Here is a 24,889-nt window from a genome sequence, read left to right on the forward strand (position 1 = left end):
GTTCAATTATGACTAAAGTGTCATACATTCTTAAGTTTAATGTAACTATTGTAATTCAATTAAAATTCCAAGGGTGACAAGAAATTAAATATAACGATTCAAGAAGAACATAGCATTGCTTCATTTCATCATCTACCATCTCACAAAAAAAAATATACCCCACACTAGCTCTAAAATCTACCAGGCTGTCATACAGCAAACCAATAAAACATATGCTAAAAATCACAACCCTGGAATATAAAAATTAAATTGCCAGAATTGCACTAAATACTATCAGGTAGACTGAATACACATTTACTCAGAACACAACATACAAAAACATTACACTAATAAGAGAATTAATCTTTGTAAATCATAAAGTAAAAGTAGGATCTGACCAAGTATAGTAATACTAATCATTAAAATGTAAATTTCACTGATAGCACATAAAAAAAAATCAAGATCTCAAGAAAGAAAATATTAAATTTTTCTAACATACAACTGACCAAAATAATATGATACCAATCTGGAATAAGGCAATACAAAAACACAGAATAGAGATAAAATATTTTATTAAATACTGAAAGGATATTTCCTAATTTTCTTTGAGACTGGTACATTCATGAGTATCACCAGTATTGCAACGGAACAATGTCACTCTGCTGAAAGAGAGCTGCAAAATTATCCAATGAATTTATTAAAAAATAGTTTTATAGTAATAAAGTAAATTACTTCTGTTAATTTTAAGCAATAAATGCTGTCATATTAATTACTGTCATATATTTATATACCTCCTTCATTAGTAGTGCTACAGCAATGTTTTCTGCAACAAGGTGCTGTATTTTGACTGCAAAACTTTGGAAGCCCAATTCCATATATTTACATGAGTCATTTATATTGTTTTTAAACGGTTTTCATTTAATGTTGCAAGATTTTATTATTTAATTACATAAACTTAAACCTTAATAACAATAATTAAAAAAGTAAGAAATTACATATAGCAATTATTATTACTATTATTTAGTTTTGCATAAAAAAAAGTTATAACAAAAATAAAATTAGTAACTTACTCAGCAACTCTAAAAGCAAGCTCAAAATTATGTCTTCTTTGTTCAGGTGTGAGTTTATCATAATCAAAAGCTTCAGGACAGAAATGATGGATGAGAGCACAAAAAGCTAGGCCATTGCTCCAGCTTGTTGAAAAGTTTTCTATTTGGATGTTCTATACATACAAAACAAAAAATATATCATAAAAATGAAAATATCTTTAACCATAATTTAAACAATAATAATATTATTATAATTTTACTATAAAAAAATATTTTCTATTTATGGAAGAAATAATTAAAAAAATGAAACAATTATTAACACAATGGCATGTAGTGCCTACTACAAAACATCCCGTATAGATTTTGAGTCCACAAAGACTATAATCAAAAACATTCAAAACACTTGTATATAACTATCAGAACCTGGGTCATCTGTTAATTCTGTACGATACATACAGATATTAAAACATCTTAGGAGGTGTGGATGTCAAGTTCAATAATCCATGGAGCTGAAAATTCTGCCACACGATAATGGTCAACCATACAATGCGAGCAACTACTAGTTGAAATCTGAAGCTATTCCATACCCTGCATTCTTAACAGATTAGGGCACCCTCCAATTTTTATATTTTTCCGCAAATATTCACCATGGATGATAAACTGAAGGACGCAGTGAAGTTGTGGATCAAGGAAAGACCACCACCTTTATTTCACTGATGGAATAAAAAAGTGGTTCACTGTTGGAAGAAATGTGTAACTGTAAATGGTGACTACATGGAAAAATATATGTATGTTTTTGTAGCAAATAAAAACACTTTTACACCATATTTTTTTTTAATTTGGCTCTCTCTTTTCATTTTCTAGTTATTAGCGATATACATTACATTTCAAGCCAGTCTTCATATAATCTTTCTTTATTTGACAGTATAAAGTATTAATATGTATTTACACTAATATTAATAAATAACTGTGCGTACACATCGACATATTTAAGTATATGTATTTTATCTGAATGGGAAACAGATGATATGACCTGTTGCTTTTAACACCTATATGTATTTAATACCAATTTGATATAGATACACTGATATAAATTTCACTAACTAATTGTAGCAAATTCTATTTAGATAATGAGAGATATGAATTAACAATAAAATATATGAAAGAGTGCGATATCCAATTCAAGAAATAAATTATCACCGTTTGATCAAAATTTCAGCATTCCGACTTGTAAATCAGATAATGAGAGATATGAAATATCAGTAAAATATATAAAATAATGTCATATCCAATTCAAGAAATAAATTCATCCCCATTTGATTGAGAAGTCAGCACTCTGACTAGTAAATCAATTTTTAAATGCAAAATCACTGATCAGAAATATTAAAATGTGTTACTGAATATTCAAGCAGTGATGTATAAAAATATATTAATAAAATAATAATGTTCTAAAAGTTTAGATATTTCCCATTAAAGTGCATAAATTCTTTCCATATTTACTTATAAAAAAACTACATTAACTGTACAGTTGACCTGAGCTGCCAAAGCCATAAAATTGAAGTTCATTTTAATTTTTTCCTTATGACACCTTTACAATAAGTCCTCATTATCAGCAAGATCGAAACTAGAGCAGAGATGACATTGAAGCAAATATCTGAATAGTTGTGTTTATCAAGCAGAGGTTCCTTCATGGGTATCCATTTTCATCATCAACTCTTTTCCTTTATTTTTAAAACCTCTTCCTAATTTTGAAAACTGTGGACACAAATAAATCTGTTACATCCATCCCAATAATGCAGGAATCTTCCATCCCAAGGAACGCAGAGTCCTTGCATCATCGACGTAATTATGATTACGTTACGTAGATCTGCTCTACCCTTGGATTCTGTCTCCAGCCAGTGAATCACAAAACATAATTTTTCTAAAGTTACATTATTTAAAAAAGCCTTTTAGTAATTTTCATGCAAACAGAAATGAACATTTCACTTTTCATAAATACCCATAAAAATTGCTACAAAAATAGTTCTTTTCCCAATCTTAAACATATTCCAATATCTTAATAATCTGATACAGATTTTTAATAACACATGGACAGTGATAATTTTGCAGACAGTGATAATCTGAATGCTGTAGAGTACGATGGAAATTAAGGATTGTTGCAAACTGTCAATGTCAGCGATACCTCTGTGTATAAGTGAATTCAAATGTAGCTTTTCACAAAACAATTGTGAAAAGATACTCAATTTATTCTATTCTGAATCATTATAAAATTCAAAATGAATTGTGTAAACAATAAATTGCTATACAATTTTGACAATTCTAAATTGTGTGCACAATTCTAACTGATAGCTTAGATAACTGAAGATAAACAGTTAGATAACTGTGCCCTATTTTGACAGATCATTCTTACTTCATATGGTTTTTCTGTACTAAATCTACACTCTAATAAGTTACTGAACTATTTGATTATGAGAAATTTAACTTCTTGATCACCAACTCACCAGAATTAATATATTCCATATAAATGGTACACAGTTTATAATAAAAGTAACTTAAGTAAAAAGTTAGAGTACAGAATCATATAGAATTATCAAAACCATAAAAAAACAAATAATTAAAAAAGCGACAGAAACATACAAACCGTATAAAATTAATCACATATAAAATAAATACATTGCTTCAAGTTGACAATTGCACAGCAGATATTTTTTTTAGATTTGATTGTTTATTCATTTAATTTATTAATATTAACTACAAGACTGTGAAGCTCTGAACATCAGCTAATGAGAAATTCTGTTGTGTAACCAGGTTGAATTATACCTGACACATGCAATGTTTATATTTTTTGTTTGTATATGCACATATTTTTTATGACTTATAACATGTTTTACCTCTTCAAGATACTCAACTTGATTATTACTCTACATGATTATATAAATTTACATTACCAAGTAAAAAATAAGTACACATGTGCTGTTAAAATAAAAAAGTATTTGTACAGTAGAAATGGCATTTTACAAGTTACATACATAGAAGTTACAAGTTACGTACATAGAAAACATTCCCCACCTCCTATCTATTGAAAGAGACTTCCCAAAACATATTTAAAAAATAAAATAAAAAAATATTTCATAAATTATGTTTCTTTCTTTATTTTAATTCAGATTGCAGCTTGTTATTTCTTTAATATATAAATAATTACTTCTTGCCTACTAACTCACTTAATTGTAGGTAATGTTATTTATTGTAGATTAAATCTAGAATAAAAAGTTTGTAAAACTGTACAAATAAGAACTACATTCATACCAAACAGAAGCAAATTAGAAATCGGTCAAAAAGAAAAAAATTAATTTATAAAGAAAGAAAAAACTCAAACATTATTTAAATAATAAAATAATATATAGTTATTTTGCTATATAAACTTAAATTAATAACAAATTCATGATTTGTTATTAAAAAAAATCTGATTACAGATTTAAAATACAAACCTCATCAATAGAATAAAACTAATCTCATTAAAAAATAAGCTAAATAAATTAAAATAATTAAAACAAAATATAAAGTGACACAAGAGTGAAACAAAAAATCATAAAGTAAACCTTTAAGGATGTAGGCTTACACCCATCGAGAGTGTAAAAAAAATCATAATAACACTGGACAACTGAATTGTGACCCAAGCAACATGCAAACTACTGTGACATAAAGTAAAAAAAAAAATAATAACATGCAAAAAAAAATAAACACTTAAAACTAAAGAATGCATGCTTTTAGTAAAATATTAATTCAGTTTAAGACAGATGAAATTGAAGAAGGCACTACAAGTACCTTATATTCCTGTGTTTGAGCCTGCACCCAGCTGAGAAGTCGATCTTTGATGGTTGATGCACTTCTTGCGAGCTTAGGATCCGTGAATTTAAAGAGGGGAGTATCAGAAGAAGGCGCACGGCTACAAGCAATAAAGCCCCTTTTTGTTAGGTATAATGCTTGCACTAATTGTTTATGTTTTTAATTTTGTTTAACTTTTTATAATTTTAAGTTAATTGAAAGAGGTTGGTAGAAGAGGGAGCGACCACTGTCCTTAAATAATCTCATTATCTACATTATTAGTTAAATGTGCACATATAAATTAAATTTGATTTTACAGACTGTGCTATAATTATTACCAATATTATCACTATGATCATCATTAACTTAATCATTTACAAACTAGAAGTTTTGTCATTTAAATGGTATTCTAAACAAAATTTCATTCTTATTAAATTTAAAATGCAAATGTTAATTAATATAATGAATAATGCTTTGAACTGTTAGATTAAACTATATTAAGAGTATGAAAAATTTTCAAATTGTTACTGTAAAAGGTACTAATAATGTGGGCACCACCTTGAAATTTTTTCTTTTTGAAAGCAGAATCATTAGACAAGTTGACATAATTTTACATCTCTTCATGGTCATTTTTATTTACAATTAAACAAAAAATAAATTTGGGTTATAGTATTTTACATGATAGGCATATTTATTTATTTAGAAATATTTAAATGTTATTCATTCTATTTTCTACTTTTTTGGTTGAAAAACTAATGAGATTATTACGACCCAAATATACAAACAATATTATTTTAGAAAAGGTAAAAACAAACTGATAAAAAGTTTACAAAAAATTTTTATAAGTAGCAGCATACAGACAAATATAAACAGCAGTAACGAATAGCATAGAAATCCAGTGAGAGAAGAAACCAGCAGACAAAATTGGATGTAAGAATCCGTTTCTCAAAAAAAGAAGAAAATACCCAAACAATTGTGATTTTTTTGTTTTTATCAAACACAAGTGTAAAAATAAAACAAAGAACATGAAAAACAAAATAAGTATGTAAAAAACAAATAACTAAGACATCAGCAACATCGGCATTCAGGACTCCTCCAAATATGAACAATGATTGAAAAATGTATAAAATTCAGACAAAAACTTACAGGATTTAATGAATTTAAAATTTCTTAATTACAGCAACATCATCACCTAAAATATCACCAATACTGTTGCTAATTAATCTTTACTACAATGCTCAATAATGTACAGAATTACAGAAACTGTAACAATGTACTTCCCAACAACCCACATTTATGAAAGATAATGGAGCATTTTTATTTATTTTTTATTTGATTTATTAATGAGACATACAATTTAACAGATAAAATGAGATGCATGAAATGATTATGAAAACATGTCAGAACTCTTGACATCAAACCAGCTGATCTAAAACAAATTTGCTAATCATAATAGCAACTGGGAGACAATAGTATCCTCTACCCCTTTATTTATAATCTAAACCTTTTATTATCTTTTCTATCTAAAGCGATAGAAAAATAAAAAGATATCTACATCAGTATACGAGGAACAGTTTATGAAAATAGAATTCTGTATTAATACATAATCCAATATTATGATCAAAGTAACTATTTTTTTTAAAAATAAACTCTTTCAACAAAGTGGTGCTCACTTATAAGCACAATTCAAGATTACATAATTACAAAAAGTGTATAAATTGGTTAGAAAAAAATTTCCAAGTGGTGCTTGTACAATAAATATGTATGTGTCTTAAAACAACTATTAATGATTTTTCAGTAGTATAATACAAATATATATATATATATATATATATATATATATATATATATAAATAACAGCTAACTCAAAAATGTGTTACTGAATATTCAAGCAGTGATGTATAAAAATATATTAATAAAATAATAATTTTCTAAAAGTTTACATATTTCTCATTAAAGTGCATAAATTCTTTCCATATTTACTTATAAAAAAATTACATTAACTGTACAGTTGACCTGAGCTGCCAAAGCCATAAAATTGAAGTTCATTTTAATTTTTTCCTTATGACACCTTTACAATAAGTCCTCATTATCAGCAAGATCGAAAGTATTATTCAACATAAGTAGTAAGAATGTGTGTTGGTCCGTTCAAACACTTTTTAAAGCATCCTCTTCTACATTTATAAGCGAAAAAATTTCAACAGTATGTGATTACCCAGCCAAATGAAATCTGTATCCAGCATTACTTAACGTAGCATAAATTATTTAATTTCAGTGATCTAATAAAATTAGTTCTTTAAAATTAATAAAATTAACTCAGATTATAAAATATTTTACTCTAATTTCACATCCTTTTATTTCAAGATTTTTACCCTACAAGACTTTTTTTTAAATCAGGTGATCAAAAATTTACCATTCACTTTCCAAAAACAAGACTGCAAATGTCAAAGAACAATATACTTGAGGTGTGAAAATATCAGGGTGTAAGGAATGCAGTTCAAAGTTATATCCTGATCCAAATCATATTTTATTTGTCTGTAATTTCTTTTTTTTATTATATTCTCTTCAATTTTTTCTACTTATTTTCATAAAAGTAACGTTAAAAAAGAAACAATAGAAAAATTAATATTACAGAAAAATTAGATGTACATTTTTAGAGTAAAAGATTTATATTTTTTTAATTTATTAAAAAAAAAAAAAAATATTTACTGACTTTGCCATTTTGATTAGTTTTGTTGTTTGAAAATCAAACTGGATCATTTTGAGAAAATAAAAAAAACATTTCATATCTATAAATCCCTCCCAAAAAAGTAATAAAAAGAAATAAAATAAAAATACTTCACATAATGAAAAAAATCAGTCAATAATATTAAAGGGGTTTTAAAGGACCCAGGATGAAAGAAGTGTATTCATATAGAAACAAAATGAAAACAGCGAGAAGAAAATAAAATGGTTCATCTGGAATAGTAGGAGGATCCTAACTGTTTCTGTATCCTGGGTGTCAAAGTGATGCAGATGGTTAATAGCCTTTCCGTACAGGAGATAGGTAGTTCAAGGGCTCTGCTATAGTGCATTCCAGTCATACAGAATATATTGTTGCTAATGTTAACAGTATATACTGGCATGGTGATCCAGCGATGTAACAAGTGATATACTCTACCGATAAGGTATTGGTCTGTAAACAAAAGAGCAGGCTAAAATCATGAGTTCTAAGGTTCAAATTCTAGAAAAGGCAGTTACTTTTATATGGATTTGAATACTAGATGGTGAATACCGGTGTTCTTTAGTGGTTGGGTTTCAATTAACCACACATCTCAGGAATGGTCGACCTGAGACTGTATAAGACAATACTTCATTTACATTCATACATATCATCCTCTGAAGTAATACCTTACAGTGGTTCCGGAGGCTAAAGAGAAAAAGAGAGAGAAAGAGGCTAAGATAATAACAGAACAAGATTGCTGATAACAGTTATAAAGTCAAAAAATCTTCAGCTGGTGTTAATTCATCTATAAGGAATAGATTTATTGTATGTGACTTTGAATACTATCATTATTTTATCTTTAATTAATTACCTCTTTCTTTTTATATCTAGCCTCTGGATTTGAACCTTACAACTTTCGACTTTGAAATCTGCTGATTTGTGATGAGTTCACCACTAGAACAACCCAGTGGGTTTAATATATTTAATTATCTCAGTTTTTATTAAGTAATTGAATGTACATGAATATTGTACAGTCCATATTTACATGAATATAGACTATCAGACTTCCCACAAATCTCTAAAAAAAAAGAAATTGAAATGTACCTCCTTACAACTTAATGGTTTTAAAATAGTAAAATGTCTCGGAGAATGAATCCTGGAGATTGAAATGTTCAACAGTGAATTTAATTTTTTTTTAAGGCAAGTAACTGGAGGTTATAATCTAAAAACCAGTAGCACCAAAACGGTGCGCTATGATAAACTAGCAAAAATCATTTGTCTCATTTTAAGAAAAGCTGTAATAAACATAGACTTGAAAGTAGGTATAAGAAATTTTGCAAGTATGACAGAAAAATGGAAACAATAGTAAAATGTTAATGACTGACCCACATTTAATACAGTAACTATCGTAGCTCACTGAAGTTAAAGAACACTGGGTGCAATTTCCATGCATGCAGTTGGTATCCTTGGTACCTAATGAAGCGATTGATGCCGATTAAAATCCGAGTTCTCAGAAATTAAATACAATTTTTCTAACTTTTTAAAAGTATTTCATATCAAAATTTATTTTATTTCATAGCTGAATATATTGTAACAGTGGTATAATGTGGACAATTTTCCGTACTTCAGAATATTATCAATTTTTAATTATTTATTTATTATCAATTTTTTTAAATTTATTTATTTATTATCGATTTTTATTTATTTCTTTTTATAAAAGCAACAAAGGAAATTAAACATTTTAAAAACCCTTAATTCCCAAATATTAATACTATATTAACTGTACATATCTGAAACCTAACAAACTTGCAAATTGTATTAACTTGTATGAAGTGTAAAACCAGATAAAAAAAATATAGATAAGTAACCTAAATTAAATTATATTTAAAGAATTTAAATACAAAAGTTTACGGTTAGATACAGCAGTTGTAAATATAAACAATTAAATTTCTAACTTGCAAAAATCAGTCGGTGAGTCAATTAATGAATGTTTTCATTCAATTACTTTTAATTAAATATGAATGACCTTTTTTACCAGTATACTTGGTAGATTCAATTAACGATTATGTAAAACTAATCTCGGTTTCAGGTCGGAAAAGTCAAATTACTAAACTTAAATTAAGCCTACACAGCTTATTTTAAAGAAGTATAATCATAAAATAAAAAATATAACTGAATTTCAAAAGAAAGTAAAAGAATCATAAGAATTATTCAGTTTTTTTATAAAACCCGTAGATCAGAACAAATCTAAATGAATATTCTTGTAAACGAGAGAGGTAATCGTTTTAAGCAGGATGTAAACCACTTTCACAAGAGGCAACCCTCTGCGGGTTTATCATCCCTTTTTACTCTTTTTTCTTTATCTATTTCTTTACCGTTCTTCTTTAATTAGGTACCGTTGGATCGGTGTGAGCGGCCATCATCAAGAGTAAGCAGATGAACCGCTTTACTATAACTGGTCGAGAAGCGACTGTCCCTTCCGATTTATCAGGGACTTTGTCTCCGAATCAGAAAAGGGTTGCACAGAAAGCCAAACTAGCGGTTAAGATTGCTGTTACTTCTGAAACTTTTCAGATAAAAATCTAATAATAGCTAGTTCTATATTTGTTAGTCTTAAAAGAAAAATAAATCCGATCTATCGACCTTTTGTAACCCGAATAGAATGAGTTCCAGATGATTAAGCCGTTAGATTTTATCTACACATTCTTTACCGTTCCTCGATTCCCAAAATTTAAAAGAAGCATTAGGTTCTAAACGGTTTACGGTTTCTATAAGTACTTTTAACATTCATTTTCATTTGAAGAATCGTAGCAACAATTACCAAAAGAATGTCTCTCGGCGACAACGTTATCAGCCTGATACTAAATTTTTAAACAGAAATACTTTGCGATAAGCAGCTGCTGCTAGGCCGGGACAAAACTGTTTCAGATAATATAAGAATAGGCAGGAAGTTATTTAATAATTTAAGCGTGCAATAACACAAATGAAAGCGATCATTTTAAACAAATATTTTTTCCGAAGTAGTATTTTTACATAGATACGTATTTTTGGCTGCATGTAAGTAGAATGGTGACGTATAAAACATTTTAAAAGATGTCAAAATGAAAAAATACCTAATTCAAAAAAAAGAATTTATAATCCTAATTTTTAATAAACCTAATAAACGTATATCCAAAAAAAATAATGATAACATGAAAAACCACTGAACTTTAAAATTAAACAATATTTATTTTATATCATAGTGCCATTGAACAGGTCATGAAAAGTATTATTTCACAGAATAATGGAAACGCTCCTTATTAAAGGCTTATTTTAATTAGAGAATTTTAATTCCATCAACCGTCATGAAACCAATTTCATTTTAAATATAACCGATTAAATTAATACCGTATATTCAATAGAATAATGATATTGTAAAAAATAAAGAAAATATTTTATATTTCAATCAAAATAATAAGTCTATAATACATTATTCGATGAGTAACACACTTCATAACTGAATTTCATATTTTAACGGCAACGTATATAAATTATAAAAATATAAATAAAATAATCTAATGTTTTCTTTAATAAGCACAATACTTAAAGTAGATAATATATTTTATTATATTAATAAATAAGACATGCTGACTGAAATTATAACAGTAATAATAATAATAATAGTGATAGCATAACTTACCTGGGTGCAGAATTTTGACGTTCAAGCTGCTTGAACTTCTGAAAAGGTGATGTTGTACTGTTAGCTGTACAAAAGAAAACAAAGTAAACTGATGAAATAAAATATTTAGAAAGAAAAGTAAATTATCGGAACGGTTTCTCATTACAGTTTGTTAGAAATAAAAAGATATATTAAATTAATCGAGTTGAATTAATTATATTTAATATTTTGTAGCTACATTATACTCGTACAGTAAGTCTTGCAGTTAGTTACACGTGTCAAATTTAAACTAGTTCATATTGGATCGATTTTATTAAATTTAACTGTACAATTTTAGGATACCTTGTTGTTCAAAATTCATTATTTTTTATTGTAATTAACAACTCTGCGAAACTTACTGCAATAACGATTATTTAAAAATTCAATTTTTATAAAATGTTTACTTGTGACGACTACACTTTATCTCGGTAAGCCTGTGGAAGAAATTAATTTGTTCATTAATGATTTAACCATCTACTCTTCAGTAAAACAAACCAACATTTTCTCGGGGCATTTTTTTTTTTTTTAGGAAAACGACTGAGCAGATCATTTTTGCTTAAAAAATAAACAAAAAATGACACATTACAATCGAACGTTACAAACCATTCTATAATTTTCTACAATAGACTACTAGATTTTTTACAAGGAGACTAAAAAGGAAAAATTCCATCGATTAAAAAAATAACAGAAGCGTGAAAACAAAATGTGAAACAAGAACATAATACGTGTAAATAATGTAACTGAAGTCGAAATGAACACCCAAAACAGAAATTGAAAAAAATATATAAAAATACTGACAAATTTAATTTACTAAGCATTTGGCACCGTTGGTATTAATACAATTGTATAAATTAAATTTTCACTTACCAACAGTTTAAGTTTTAAATTGTTGATAACCGAATTAGAAACTTAAGTGGAAATTTAATTTATGCAATACTGACAAAACGTAGCAGATTTGAAAATTTTGTTACTTTTTGATATATCATCCCTTAAAATATCACCACGCGCAGCAATTCTCCACAATAATGCAGATTTTTACTTTAACATCACAGATATTACACGATCGAAGGGGATTTAAAAACCCCAATCTAGCTATACAAGATCCGTAGGATCTAAATTTTTATTAAAAAAACAAGCCGTTCCTAAACTAGTAACAATTTTAACGACATTAAATAATTATTTTTAATAAAACTGATTAAAATCCGATGATAAATTTGTTTAAATAACTTAAATAATCAGAAATTTCAAGCGAAGGTAATATTATCTGAATGAAGTAATCGGTAGTTGCTTAACCTGGGTTTAACAATCGTTTACAATAGGTAGGGGGGCAGGAAATTATGTTATATTACATTTTTATTTAAAATAAAAAATTACTAATATATTTTTGAATTTTATACGATTTTTTATTTTTACTTTTGCATCTATGTAGTTTTACTTTATAGATAAATAGAATACTATTTCAGGGAAAGTATGCTCTGGCTTTTTGTACATCTCGACTTTACATGACCCCTCTAATAAAAAACACAATTTTAGTACTGAAAAATTTCAGAAGGATGTATATACTTATGTACATATGTATGCATATCGACATGTTTTTTGCTTGATATTTTAAGACCGGATGGACCAATCGGACTATGTTTATCGAATGGACACAACTTGTTAGCTTAGAAATTAGCATTTAATATGTTAAGATTAATTAATAATAAAGCTGTTTTATTGGGTCGGTCTCATAGGCGACTATAATCAGAATCGATCGCCTAGGTGGGTAACATTTCCAGCAAAGAAGTAGATTTTCAAGTCGATATAAAACTTTTTCGATGCCATTTATCAACATAAAAGCTAAACCAAAATATTAAGAATTAAATACATTTTAATCTCAAATTAATCGACGTTAATTTCTAATACTATTAATCTGAATAAAACTTAGAAAAAAGATACAAAGTCGGTTACCGTGGAAGAATGAAAGAATCATTCCTGTCCGATAATAACATTAATTGCGATATACGAATCGTTTAATATATTTTGACTATTTATATTAATTTCAAGATATATTATATAACCGAGGTTTAGCTAAATAAAATAAAATAAAATATTCTCATCGTGTAGCTATGCTAAACGATGAGAATATTTCTGTAGTTTTATGTACGTTTATAATATATGCTTTTACTTAGATTTTGAGTTCAAATACCAGTCAGACTTAACATTTTCACACTCTATAGAGTTAATGTTTCATAATTAAAAAAGTACGTATATGAAAAAATGAAGGAGTACAGTTATAAATAAACATCGTTTTTGTTGCTGGAGTAAATAAATAGAAAATAAGTTTTGCAATACAGATGCGATTAATCAAAAAAGGTTGTCTTCATTGTTCACCACGTTAAATTTTTGTAAAATATAAATTGAGCGATTACATGCTATTAAACTAATTTATGTAACCGGAAAACTAATACGAATTGTGAAAATTGGCAATCTTTCTTAAAATATGAAGTTACCGAGAAAACAATAATTTCTGAGCCCGTACACAGAAAACAATTCAATTCTATATTACACAAATTGTAATTCTGCAGACATCAAGAATTGCAAATTCAGTTTGTAATTTCATCAATTGTATTTCATGTTATTTATTTATCGTGCGGCCATTAACAGACCGCTTTTTTTTATGAAGAGATCAATTTTGTAGAGCCTGAATGAAATTTGAACCCGAGACCTTTTAGACAAAAGACAGAAATCCTACCGCTTCACCGTGGAAGTCGGCAGAGTGAAAATATAATACAACAGCATAAACGCCCAAGTATAAAAACTGTACAAAAACTTGCATAGAAATTTCAAAATTAAGCTACATTAATAATATAATGACAATAAAACGTGTTTATCGTACCTTTCGTCACACGATGATGACTTGTTGAAAAGGTCGAAGATGTTCGAGTATGCACTGAAAAACAGATGAGGAGAAATTATCATCATAAACAATATTAATCTTATATTAAAAGAGTGTAAAATTTCAACAAAGTATATCATATTATACATTTTTTATTTCAGTAATTCACGGAACATACCGGTACCTTCAATCTAAGCACTTCGCCTAACAAAAAAAATTGAATTATTGAAAATTATGCCTTTATTACTGAAATAAATTATACTTGTAATAAACAAAATACAGAGTATATACGAGTACGGTTAATTTTTAATGTAAGTATTCATTAAATTAAGTATACATTTGTAGTTAAATCCATAATTCATTGTTAAAATTATTTTTTAACTTGTTTCGCTTACTATTTATTTTTCTTTCAAATGAGATAGTAAACATCCCTACGTAAATTTAAAGATTTTAATAACATTTTTAATTAATTTTTTTATAAAAAAGTCTGTTCTCAAAAATCAGAGGTATATATTTTCATGTAAAAATACTTAATGGAGATAAATAAAAAGAGAAAAAGCTGTATGCAAAACAATATTTTAACGGGTTTAAAAACTATTATATTATGCTGCTAGAATGTCTAGGTTCAGGATTTTTTAAACTATTTATTACATCCGTTACTATAATCAACACCTGCTGAGATTTCGCTGCTCTCTGGAGTAGCATTGTGGAAATTGCAGGCCGTGAAAAAGTTATAAATAATGATCGAGCCGTTATTTGCCACGTTAGATCACTTAAATAGGCAATATTGCCGAAGCCAGTATTTGCCATAGTGTTCTATAGTTAAATCATTTCGGTACAGTTTTACATAAAACATATCCGACTAACATATTCTTGACTAACAAACGGCCAAAATAAGCAGAAAGGCAAAGTTTCAAATATATAAAACTTTAATAAAACCGTTAGCTATTTATAGATCTCAGGCTTGGACAGTGACAGTAACAGCATTAATATATTAAGAAAGTTTGAAAAAGGCATAAGAAAATGTACGGTTCTTAGCAGGAGTATTCATAAAACGGGGAGATAGACCAAATAATAGAGGGGGAGGATATCAGACGGTTTATTAAGGCTGGGATGGGTAGCGAGGATGAATGACCAAAAAAAGATATTAAGTGTACAAATATATACTGCAAAAAGAAGGGTAGGCTGAGATCGAGATGGATGGATGATGTGTTGATGATTTTGAGTGCGATGAAGGTGACAGGATGGTGGAAAAGCAGAAAAAAGAGAGGTGAAGGCTAATCGTTTATTTTAATTATATTTTTAATTCTATTAACTTGGATTAAATTTCATTTAATTCCATTAATTTGTTTATTTATTCATATATTTACCGATGTTAATACAATTGTAACAATCTGAACTATGCAATCAGTACGGATTACTTCAATAAATATGAACGTTTTAACTAAATTCAAGTTAATAATTTTGAGGAGGCTATAGCTTTTTCCGGCATAAAGAAAACAAAACAACGGTTCGGCACGTTCACACATCAGTTTTATATGAGATTTTTTCTTTTCTCTAGTCTGATACCCTATTAATAATACTTAATATTGATATCTGAATTTTTTAGCGCAGGAAAATGCAATCCTGACTAGGGATCAAACCCAGAACCTTTGGGATGTTAGATGTTAGTATGACTATTCCGTCATACTAATCGACAAAATGAAAATAACAAAATTAAAGAAAAACCTCTGCAACGGCCAATTCAATAGATGATTTTGTAATCTTCAGCCCCGTGACATAAAGACCTAACAAATAAAACATTAATATAGACCTAAAATCCTACTGTTTTTTTTTAAAGAGTTATCATTATCCGAGAACTGAAAAAAGTAAAAATACTTGTCACAAAAATACAATCGAGGGTGTTTTACCTCAAAAAAATAAATTAAAATTGAAGGTTACACAGAATTTTTTTATTTAGAATTAAATAAATTACAAGCCAAAAAGAGAACAAAAATCTTCAAGAATACCCCGTCAAAATAACTAACAGGAAGTACGTAAATGAAAAATACGACCAGATAATAAAAGTTAAAACAAGCGTATAACAATGGACGGTTTAATTTTCACACACTGCATCGCTAATTTCTTATAATTTTTTTTGTCGTAAGATTCTGGGAAACATTGTTATACTTAATAATACATATGTAGCATTATATAATGTTGTACGGTACAGTCGAGTACAAGAGATTCTATGAATATTATTATTTACAATTTATTAATCGCCTTAGTTTCTGTTATTTATTAAGCAAACTACTTATGGGGTAGACGTGCATTACTGATACTGTACTGCCTGTTATCGGTTATCAATACGCACTCGCTTAATGAATATCGTTATATGCAAAGTAAAGACACTTTTTGGGAACTTTTCACTTAGAGCAAAAGAAAAACTTACCTCTTTTAATGATAAAAATACTACACATTTTTTATTTAATCGGACAGGAAATGTTCTGAGCGGTTATTAACACATGAGAAATAGAAGCGACAAAATACTAAACTTTCGTAGGCTATGTCAATTTTAAATACAATTTTGACAAAAAGTTATAAAAACAAATTTTAAAAAAATGTGGATAAAAATTCAGAAATAAAGCCCGAGATAAAAACATGCTTAGCATAGCGTAATGTACGGACCAGACAATAAATAATGTAGGTGTTGTAAAGGGGTACCTACTCACCGGAGGATTGTTTGAATGTAAACCCCGCTTAGAAAATAAATAGCATAATATGCAGGTAAAACAAATTAAATGGAGAAAAATTGAAAACAATTCAAATAGAGATCATATTATACAGCAAAACTAGGGAGTATTTAGGGCCGCCGGCAAAAATGTAAATGATAGAAAATTAAAAATAGGTTAAATGTTAAACGTTTAACGCAAGAATTCGTAAAGGTTTTCAATTTTGGTATCAGAATTTGTTAAACTAAAAATTTATTTTCGCAGAAATTTTTATCCGTAAGGATGAAAACTAATAAACAGAAGAAAAAATGTTAAAATATTAAAACGATATAGAAAATAATGAAATTAAATTATCATCATAAATCACTAAATTAAATTAAATAAGAGATTTCTGCAGCAATTGTCGGACTTAATTTTCAGGAGATACTACTATTACCAAAAAAATTGTGAAAAAATCATTCTTCACACTCAGATGAAGATAATAAATAAGTATTTAACTGAGAATTTATGTAGTTAGTTATTTATAGAAGCCTAGAGTTAAATAATAATAATAATAATAATAATAATAATAATAATAATAATAAAATAAATAAATAAATAAACGTAATTTTCGTAGAGAGTACGGTAGGGAGCATCCTCTTAGACATACAATTTGCTATTGGCACCAAATCTTCGTTGAGACAGGTTGTTCTGTTAAACATATAAAATCACCAGTGATTTTGTATGATTCTAAAAACACGCCCACGCTCCCTGAAGCTGCTGTGGAACAATTCGGAGAAAGCTTTGCACATAATCCGAAGTAATCAACTCGATGTGCGTCACGCGAGACTGGTATTTCACAAACGATTGTTTGGCGCGTACTTAATCGATTTCCTTTCATCCAGTCAAAAGCTGGGGTAGTACCTTCTTTTTTTTAAATGCGGTTTAGTATAACTCACCGTTCCTGACGTGATCTGTATTATAATGTATGAAGCGATGTCACCTGACACTGCTTCGGTTTGAGACGGCTTCCGATTGTAGTGCGACATACATCCCACTCGATGTCAATTTCATTCCAGACTGTAGCCGGCAAATCGGGTGTTACCTCTGCAGCTGCGGTATTAATTCGAAGTCTCAGCTCGACAAGATCGGCAGGCAAAGACGTACATAAACCCGATCTTTAATAAAACGACACAAGAAAAAATCTAGCGGGGTCAAACCTGGGGAGCGAGGCGGCTATGCGATTGGACCTTCACAACCTGGGAATCGAGTATCAAGAAAATTTTGGACTTCTAGACGGTAATAGGTCGTGCCCCGTCTTGCTGATAGTAATGGCGTTCATCTCAGTCATCATCGTCTAACTGAGGGATTAGAAAATTTTGAAGCGTATCCAGATAAACGAAACCGTTTACGGTCGCCTCCTGCAAGAAGAACAACCGGTCTCGATGAAGGTTTGATCGCCAAGAGTAAATTGTACGCCTACAAGGAGGCTCCTTACCATACTCTCTACGAAAATTAAGTTGAACTGCAGTTGCTGACTGGAAACGCACAGCGAGTACATTCCGCCCCAGTAAATATATCAATTTTTAACAATACTGGAAACAGCGCTGTTGGTCGAAGTCGGTACTAATTAACCACGTGACTCAAAACCTGATGTGTTTTGCTATGAAATGAAACCACAACCGAATCTGTAAGTTATCTCAATAAAATTTTACACGCGTTTAAAGTTGCGAAGTTCTTTTTGAATCGCTCGATATAATCCTATTCTTTTTATATACACCTTTTCCTCAGTATCTACTGATAATGACCGTTTAACGATTGAATTGCCATGCGTTTATAGATTTGATTTAGAAGTAAGATTCTTATAAAAGTTTTTAAACGTAATCTTGTTTTCAAAATTATTCTGATAAAACATTTAGCGTAACTTATTTTTATAGAGAAATTATCTTGGTATCAAATTTTTTTCTTTTTCTTAAATTCTAAATGTTGTTGATTATTATTTATGATCATTAGCTTTAACGTATGTCCATAGAGGTCAGTATAACTATATACCCGGTACCGTTTAATTTTGGTGATCTTTGAGAATTAATTTAGGTGTTAATAGTGCAAGTATTTAAAAGTATTTTTACCATTTAAAAGTTACTTTGGCCACTAGAATTATTCTTTGCTTTATATCTTCAATGCTATTTACTAAAGTGTTGAAAAACTATTGGTTATAATGGGGTAATAAGTCACTATGGCCGGAATCTTATCCGATACCCGGTACATTTCATACAACTAATTATAAAATCTACGTTACACACAAGGAAAACGAAACATCATAAAAATGTACACAGTAACAAAATTCAAACTGTATATTTAATGAATTTTATTAAACATATCAAATCCGCTGTTCTTTATTATTACTGGATGTATAAAAAGGCATTTTGTATTCTGGTAGTGTGCTATCAATGCTAGAAAAAGATCTAATTAAAAACAGATGCAAAATTTTATGTTATGGCAGTCATATTAATACAAAAATAATATTTTAACTAAAATCTTTGAATATTATTAAAAAAATATTATAACTCAATTTTCTTCCTTTTACGAAGTAAAGGAAATATTGTGATCGCAAAAAAATTCCGGTTTTCAGATTTCAACGGAAATATCCAATTTTGACCATCCCTCAATCCATTTTGCCTAGTTTCGGCGTGACGTCTGTACATATGTATGTGTGTACACACATACATACGTACAGTAAAAATCCAATTTTGTACGTGTATCTCGCATAACTCAAAAACGATTAGCCGTAGGATATTGAAATTTTAGATTTAGGACTGATGTAACATCTAGTTGTGCACCACCCCTTTTGATTGCAATCGACTGAACCAAAAGTGTTCAAAAAAGCCCAAATTCAAAACATTTGGTTTTATCATATGTCATATTTATCGTATTTTATAGATTTTATCGTATTTGGAACGATATATCATAAGTTGTACTTATTTTCATCGGTTCCAGAGATATAGCCAAATAAAATTTTAATTAATGAAATATTTGGATCTTACAAACGAAGACACATTGATTCGAATCGGACTTCATCTCCTTTTCTATTTTTTAATTTAAATATATCGATTTATTAATAATTATTAACCCGTGATTGTAAAACATTTTTTACAATAAATAATTATTCAATAACAATAAAAAAATATATAAAAAAATCAGAAGCTATTAGTGAAATAAATCTTACTTTTAAAAGTGTGTATGTGTAATTTAATAGGCATTATTATATATGTGTATATGCAATAGATTTTGTGAAACATCTTACTATTTAATATTCGTTGAAAATTATAATTTAGAATCGTATTATTTTTGGATTTTCTACTTTAATTTTATTTAATTATTCTGGAATTTCTGTTTTTTATCTACATTAAAGTTAACTACAGAGTGGCAGAAAAATAGGCCCTCACAAGAACATATACACTGAAGCATACATGCTTCATCTTTAATAAATTGCAAAAAATTCTTATTTAGTTCGTTAATCCTCTGATATTGTCAGATAATATTCTCTCTAAGTCGGAGTTGTCATCATTTTGTTTATTTGCTTTTTGTGGCCAATCATTTAATTCTTTTTTGGTTTGATATAATTTTAATTTGTGTACACGTTCTCTAGTTATCAAATCTTCTCTCTCTTTATATTCATCATCCTCTCTTAATCGTTTTGTTGTTTCGTTGTTTTTTACATTTTCTTCCTCTTTATTTATCATCTTCTCTTAATATTTTTATTCTTTCATTGTTTGCAACATTTTCTTCCTTTTTTCATTTTCCTTTTGCTTTAACTTTTTTTTTAATAAATATATTGATTTATTAGTAATTTATAACCTCTGATAGTAAAAAAAAAAAATTATAATAAATAATAATTCAATAACAATAAAAAAAAAAAATCAAAAAAAAATCAGAAGTTATAAGTAAAATAAAATTTTATGTAGTTTTAAAAATGTGTTATAATTTAATAGGCGTACAAGGAAGTCATGTAGTGTCTACATCAGATTTTTTCAAATATGATACCAAACACCCAACTAAAAACAGAAACTAATCTATTATAAAAATTTTGTAACAACACACTAAACCAAAATTTTAATAAAACATTTTTACAACTGTGAGAGACCATCCTCAGAAACTAATCCTGATGTTTTTACATTGATATCTGCTGATGTTACTACTATTGGTTTTTTTTTAGGGTGACTGATACTAAGAATGTAGTCAAAAAAATTATGAGCAAACTCAATTACACCTGTTCATTTAGTGTTTTGTTGCATGTTTATATAATTCATAATGTTCAAGTGTGTTAAGATATTGATCTTTTTTGTGAATATATACAGTAAATCTGAGAAGTTGTCATCCAGGACAATTACATGTGATTATGATTCTTATTTGTAAATGTTGGAAAAATGATTAATATCTCAACAACAAAACAAGGGTATCATGGCACATGTCTGGGCACAGCAAGATGGAAGCTCAGCTCATTTTGCTCTTTGAGTTCACGATTTCTAAATGAACAATTTCCAGGCCACTGGTTTGGCTGAGTTTCACACACATCATTAGCCTTACTACAATGGCCACTACAAAGCCTAGAACTTATCACATCTTATGACTTATAATGGTGGATAATCAAGGCCTATGTTTCTCAACGTTGATGTGCAACAAATAAAGAATTTTGTAGCAGTGTGGAGGAAGCCTTTAGAAACCATTACTTCAAAGATGCTTAGCAACACGTCAAGGAGGTCATAGAGACATGCAGCTCTATGCTTATAGCAAGATAGTGAACGCACAGATTTATTGGATAAATAACTTGTAAGTGCAAATGTATACAAATGTTCAACATATTTATCAAGTTCACAACAAATACGAATATTTGCCATAGGACATCCCACATATTACAGACTATCAAGGTAATGTTATTGTGGCAATGTTAAAGTGATGTATTTGTGATTTTTATTTATGAGATGTTAAGAAATATTGAATGTTTCTAAATTAGCAAATTTTCAGGATAATTTTTTGAAGCCAAACATCAGTTAACTTAATATAATAAATAATAATAATATTTTGGATTTATAAAAATATCCATTTGGAAAAATGACTAGAGGGAATTCAAAAATATTCTTTGGATTTAGTTATTTCCCTTCGTATAATTAAATAAAACAGAACTATTAAATATATTGTTGACCTTCAGCTCTTTAATTGATAACATATCAAAATTGTCACGTAGAACTAAAGCCCTAATAATAAAACTTGGTCAAAGTAGTAAGAATAATCTGATTTCATAAACTAGCAGGCTCATGCGGGTTGGATAAGAGTAAGAAAATTTAAATTCCATATGTCTAAAAGAATTTTTTTTTTTGAGGGTGAAAAAGGCCTGCACATTATCATCACCCGGAGTAAAATAAATAAAAGAAAAAAAGGAAAACAAATAAATAAACTATATTAAAAAAAAAAACTAAAAACATTAAACAAACAAAAACTTATAACTAATATCACAGCTAAAATAACATTAAAAAAAAAAAAATTACAATATTAAAAACAATAACTACAACTTACAACTAACACCAAAACACTTCTGAAATACCACATAAATCAATCGATTATCAGATTAAATTAGGCAAGATCGCTATTATAAATCTTGTAATCACTAACACTACTTCTGAAACTACCTAGCCCAACATCTCTTGCTTAAATATTCCTCAAGTTTGCTCACAATTTTTTATTTATTTACATGCCGAAATAATTTAATAAATTGCATCTAACAGTAGAACATACCGATTTATTAAAAGTTAATTAAAAATGTATCATTTATTGTTTTTTTTTTTTTTTTTATATGCCAAACTAATACTAATGCAGAGATCTCGGCTTCTAGAACATATTTTTTTAATATGATCAATTAATTAAAAAAGTCAGTTTTTAGAAGTGTGTTTATTACCTTACTCACTGAAAAAACTAACATTTTAAAAATTGTCTTTCTACAATTTTAAAAACAGACTAGATTTTTTCTTTGTTTTTTAATTTAATGTATTAAAAATAAAACTTAAGAATCAGAAATCTCTGCAAAAATATTTGATAGGACCAAAAAAAAAAGTTATTTTAATTCATTTCAATATAAACACATACATATTTATGTTTATAAAAAAAGGGAAAACATACCTTCAGAGTGGGAAAAAGATGATTCCTCCAATTTTGTAGACACTTGTTTAGATTCCACGCATTCTGCACACACACATAAATTATAAATTGTTATTTGGTATTTTTTTAAATTTCAATTAAATATTTTATTTATTAAATAATTTAAAAATAGCATAAAATTAAAACACTACTAATAGATTAAATAATCAAATTCTAATATCAAAATAAGTCTAATATGTAAGATAATAAAATATTTTTGTATTAGTGATGATGTAAAAAAAACTGGGTAAAGTTTTATAGAATGATCTTTGCCCTCTTTCCTTTCCAAGCATATTTCATCCTTACATTAAAAATAAGATTATTCTAAATAAAGCCTACAAAGATTATAACAAATTCCACAATTTTCTGAAAATAGTTTCACAAGGTAAAATGAAATCTGTAATTTAATTTGCTAAATAAGAAATGTCAGGTTTAAAATAAAACTATAAAGTGGATATTTAGAATAACAGCAATTTTTTTAAAAACGCAAAATATATTTTTACTTCTAAATTTTTATGACAATCAAAAATTATAAACACTTAATTAAAAAATTTCATAACACCAGTATTAATTTAACATTGGTAAATATATATATATATATATATATATATATATATATATATATATATTTATTTATTTATTATTATATATATAAATTAAATAATTATCAAACATAGCCGCTTTGCATCAGTTTATTTGGAATTTATATCTTGTTCATTCTGTTTAAAATGACATTTCATAAAAACCATAACAATCTATTTTTATTAGGTGTCACAACGAAACAACTGCAGGTAACCTGGCACAAGTCATTCATAAAAACAATACAACTATTCTTAAGAATGACAAGCATCCTATGCCAAAAAAATGCAAAACAAAGATGTCAGGAAATATTGAAGTGGTTTCTTTTCTGTGGCCTTTGCTAGGTGTATATTTTGCTGCAACTGATTCCTCTACTAAATATCGAAATAAAATTCAGAATATCCTGTAATGTCTATTGACACATCATGATATCTTCCAGTTTAGATTCATATGCGTACATAAAAAATTTTCTGGAATTTCAGTACTGACTTAAATTGAAGCGTCCTTTTACATGCTATTATCCACAATAAATATGCACCTTATTGCTGATCCCAGATATTTTTGTAGGAATACATTGCTGATGCATACATTTCATCTTCATGCTTTCTAGGAAGGAACCACATTAATGTTTGTCTGGCACCACCTTACATGTAAGAACAACTCTCCTGATCAAGTAACTTTTCAAAGATGAAATAAGATGTTCTGTTGAAGTATGAGAAATTAACTTGCCGATCGGTATAGTTAACTATGTATTCAGCTATGTGTTAACTATGTAAGCTATGTATTCAGTTCCTAGCAAGGTTCTAGCATTTTTTCATTTATCATTTTATCGATCTATCTTCCTCATTAAAACGTATGCACAGGATTGCAAAAAGCAAAAGTAAAAACAATCAAGAGATATTTCTCCCTAAACAATAACTGAATTCTCCATCTAACAACTTCACGTTAATTCCAACCAATATCCTAAATATCTTTAATTAATCGACTTCATACATTAGCTCTGCCATCTAAATGATCTGCCATTCATCAGAAAAAGGACATTATGCCCGGTCATTCATACCCTTTGATGCATACTATAATTTCCACATTTCCTTGAAAGATAATACTCCTTCATAAGAACTAAAAATGTTTCAGATTTTCTACACTTCACATAACCATACAACTACAATTAATGTTGTAACCATCATATTTGATGAACTTTTTTATGATTAGTAATGGCAATTTTTTTTTGCTTTTTTCTAGGATTAAGCAACATGAACATGAACTAATTTATAGATTTAACCAGAGTAAAATAGG

At 28.1% G+C, this 24,889-nt stretch overlaps 1 protein-coding gene across 13 annotated transcripts in view; it reads right to left on the reverse strand.

Annotated features, from left to right (window-relative positions):
- The window catches only part of LOC142324190 (uncharacterized), a 444,097-nt gene that overhangs the window by 2,747 nt on the left and 416,461 nt on the right, over window positions 1-24,889 (reverse strand). For 3 of the 13 annotated variants that reach the window (XM_075364938.1, XM_075364939.1, XM_075364937.1), the window contains one exon: window positions 23,005-23,059. Coding sequence is in view for 8 of the 13 variants with exons in the window: in XM_075364940.1 (XP_075221055.1) it covers window positions 1,050-1,201; window positions 4,854-4,974; window positions 11,237-11,300; window positions 14,133-14,186; window positions 22,997-23,059 (454 nt within the window). In the remaining 5 variants the exon portion in view is untranslated. Of the gene's footprint in view, window positions 1-1,049; window positions 1,202-4,853; window positions 4,975-11,236; window positions 11,301-14,132; window positions 14,187-22,996; window positions 23,060-24,889 lie in introns of those variants that run through there. The other 10 variants (XM_075364940.1, XM_075364941.1, XM_075364946.1 and 7 more) reach the window with 10 other exon arrangements.

Source organism: Lycorma delicatula, chromosome 4, assembly GCF_047948215.1.
Source record: "Lycorma delicatula isolate Av1 chromosome 4, ASM4794821v1, whole genome shotgun sequence".
Lineage (NCBI taxonomy): Eukaryota > Metazoa > Arthropoda > Insecta > Hemiptera > Fulgoridae > Lycorma > Lycorma delicatula.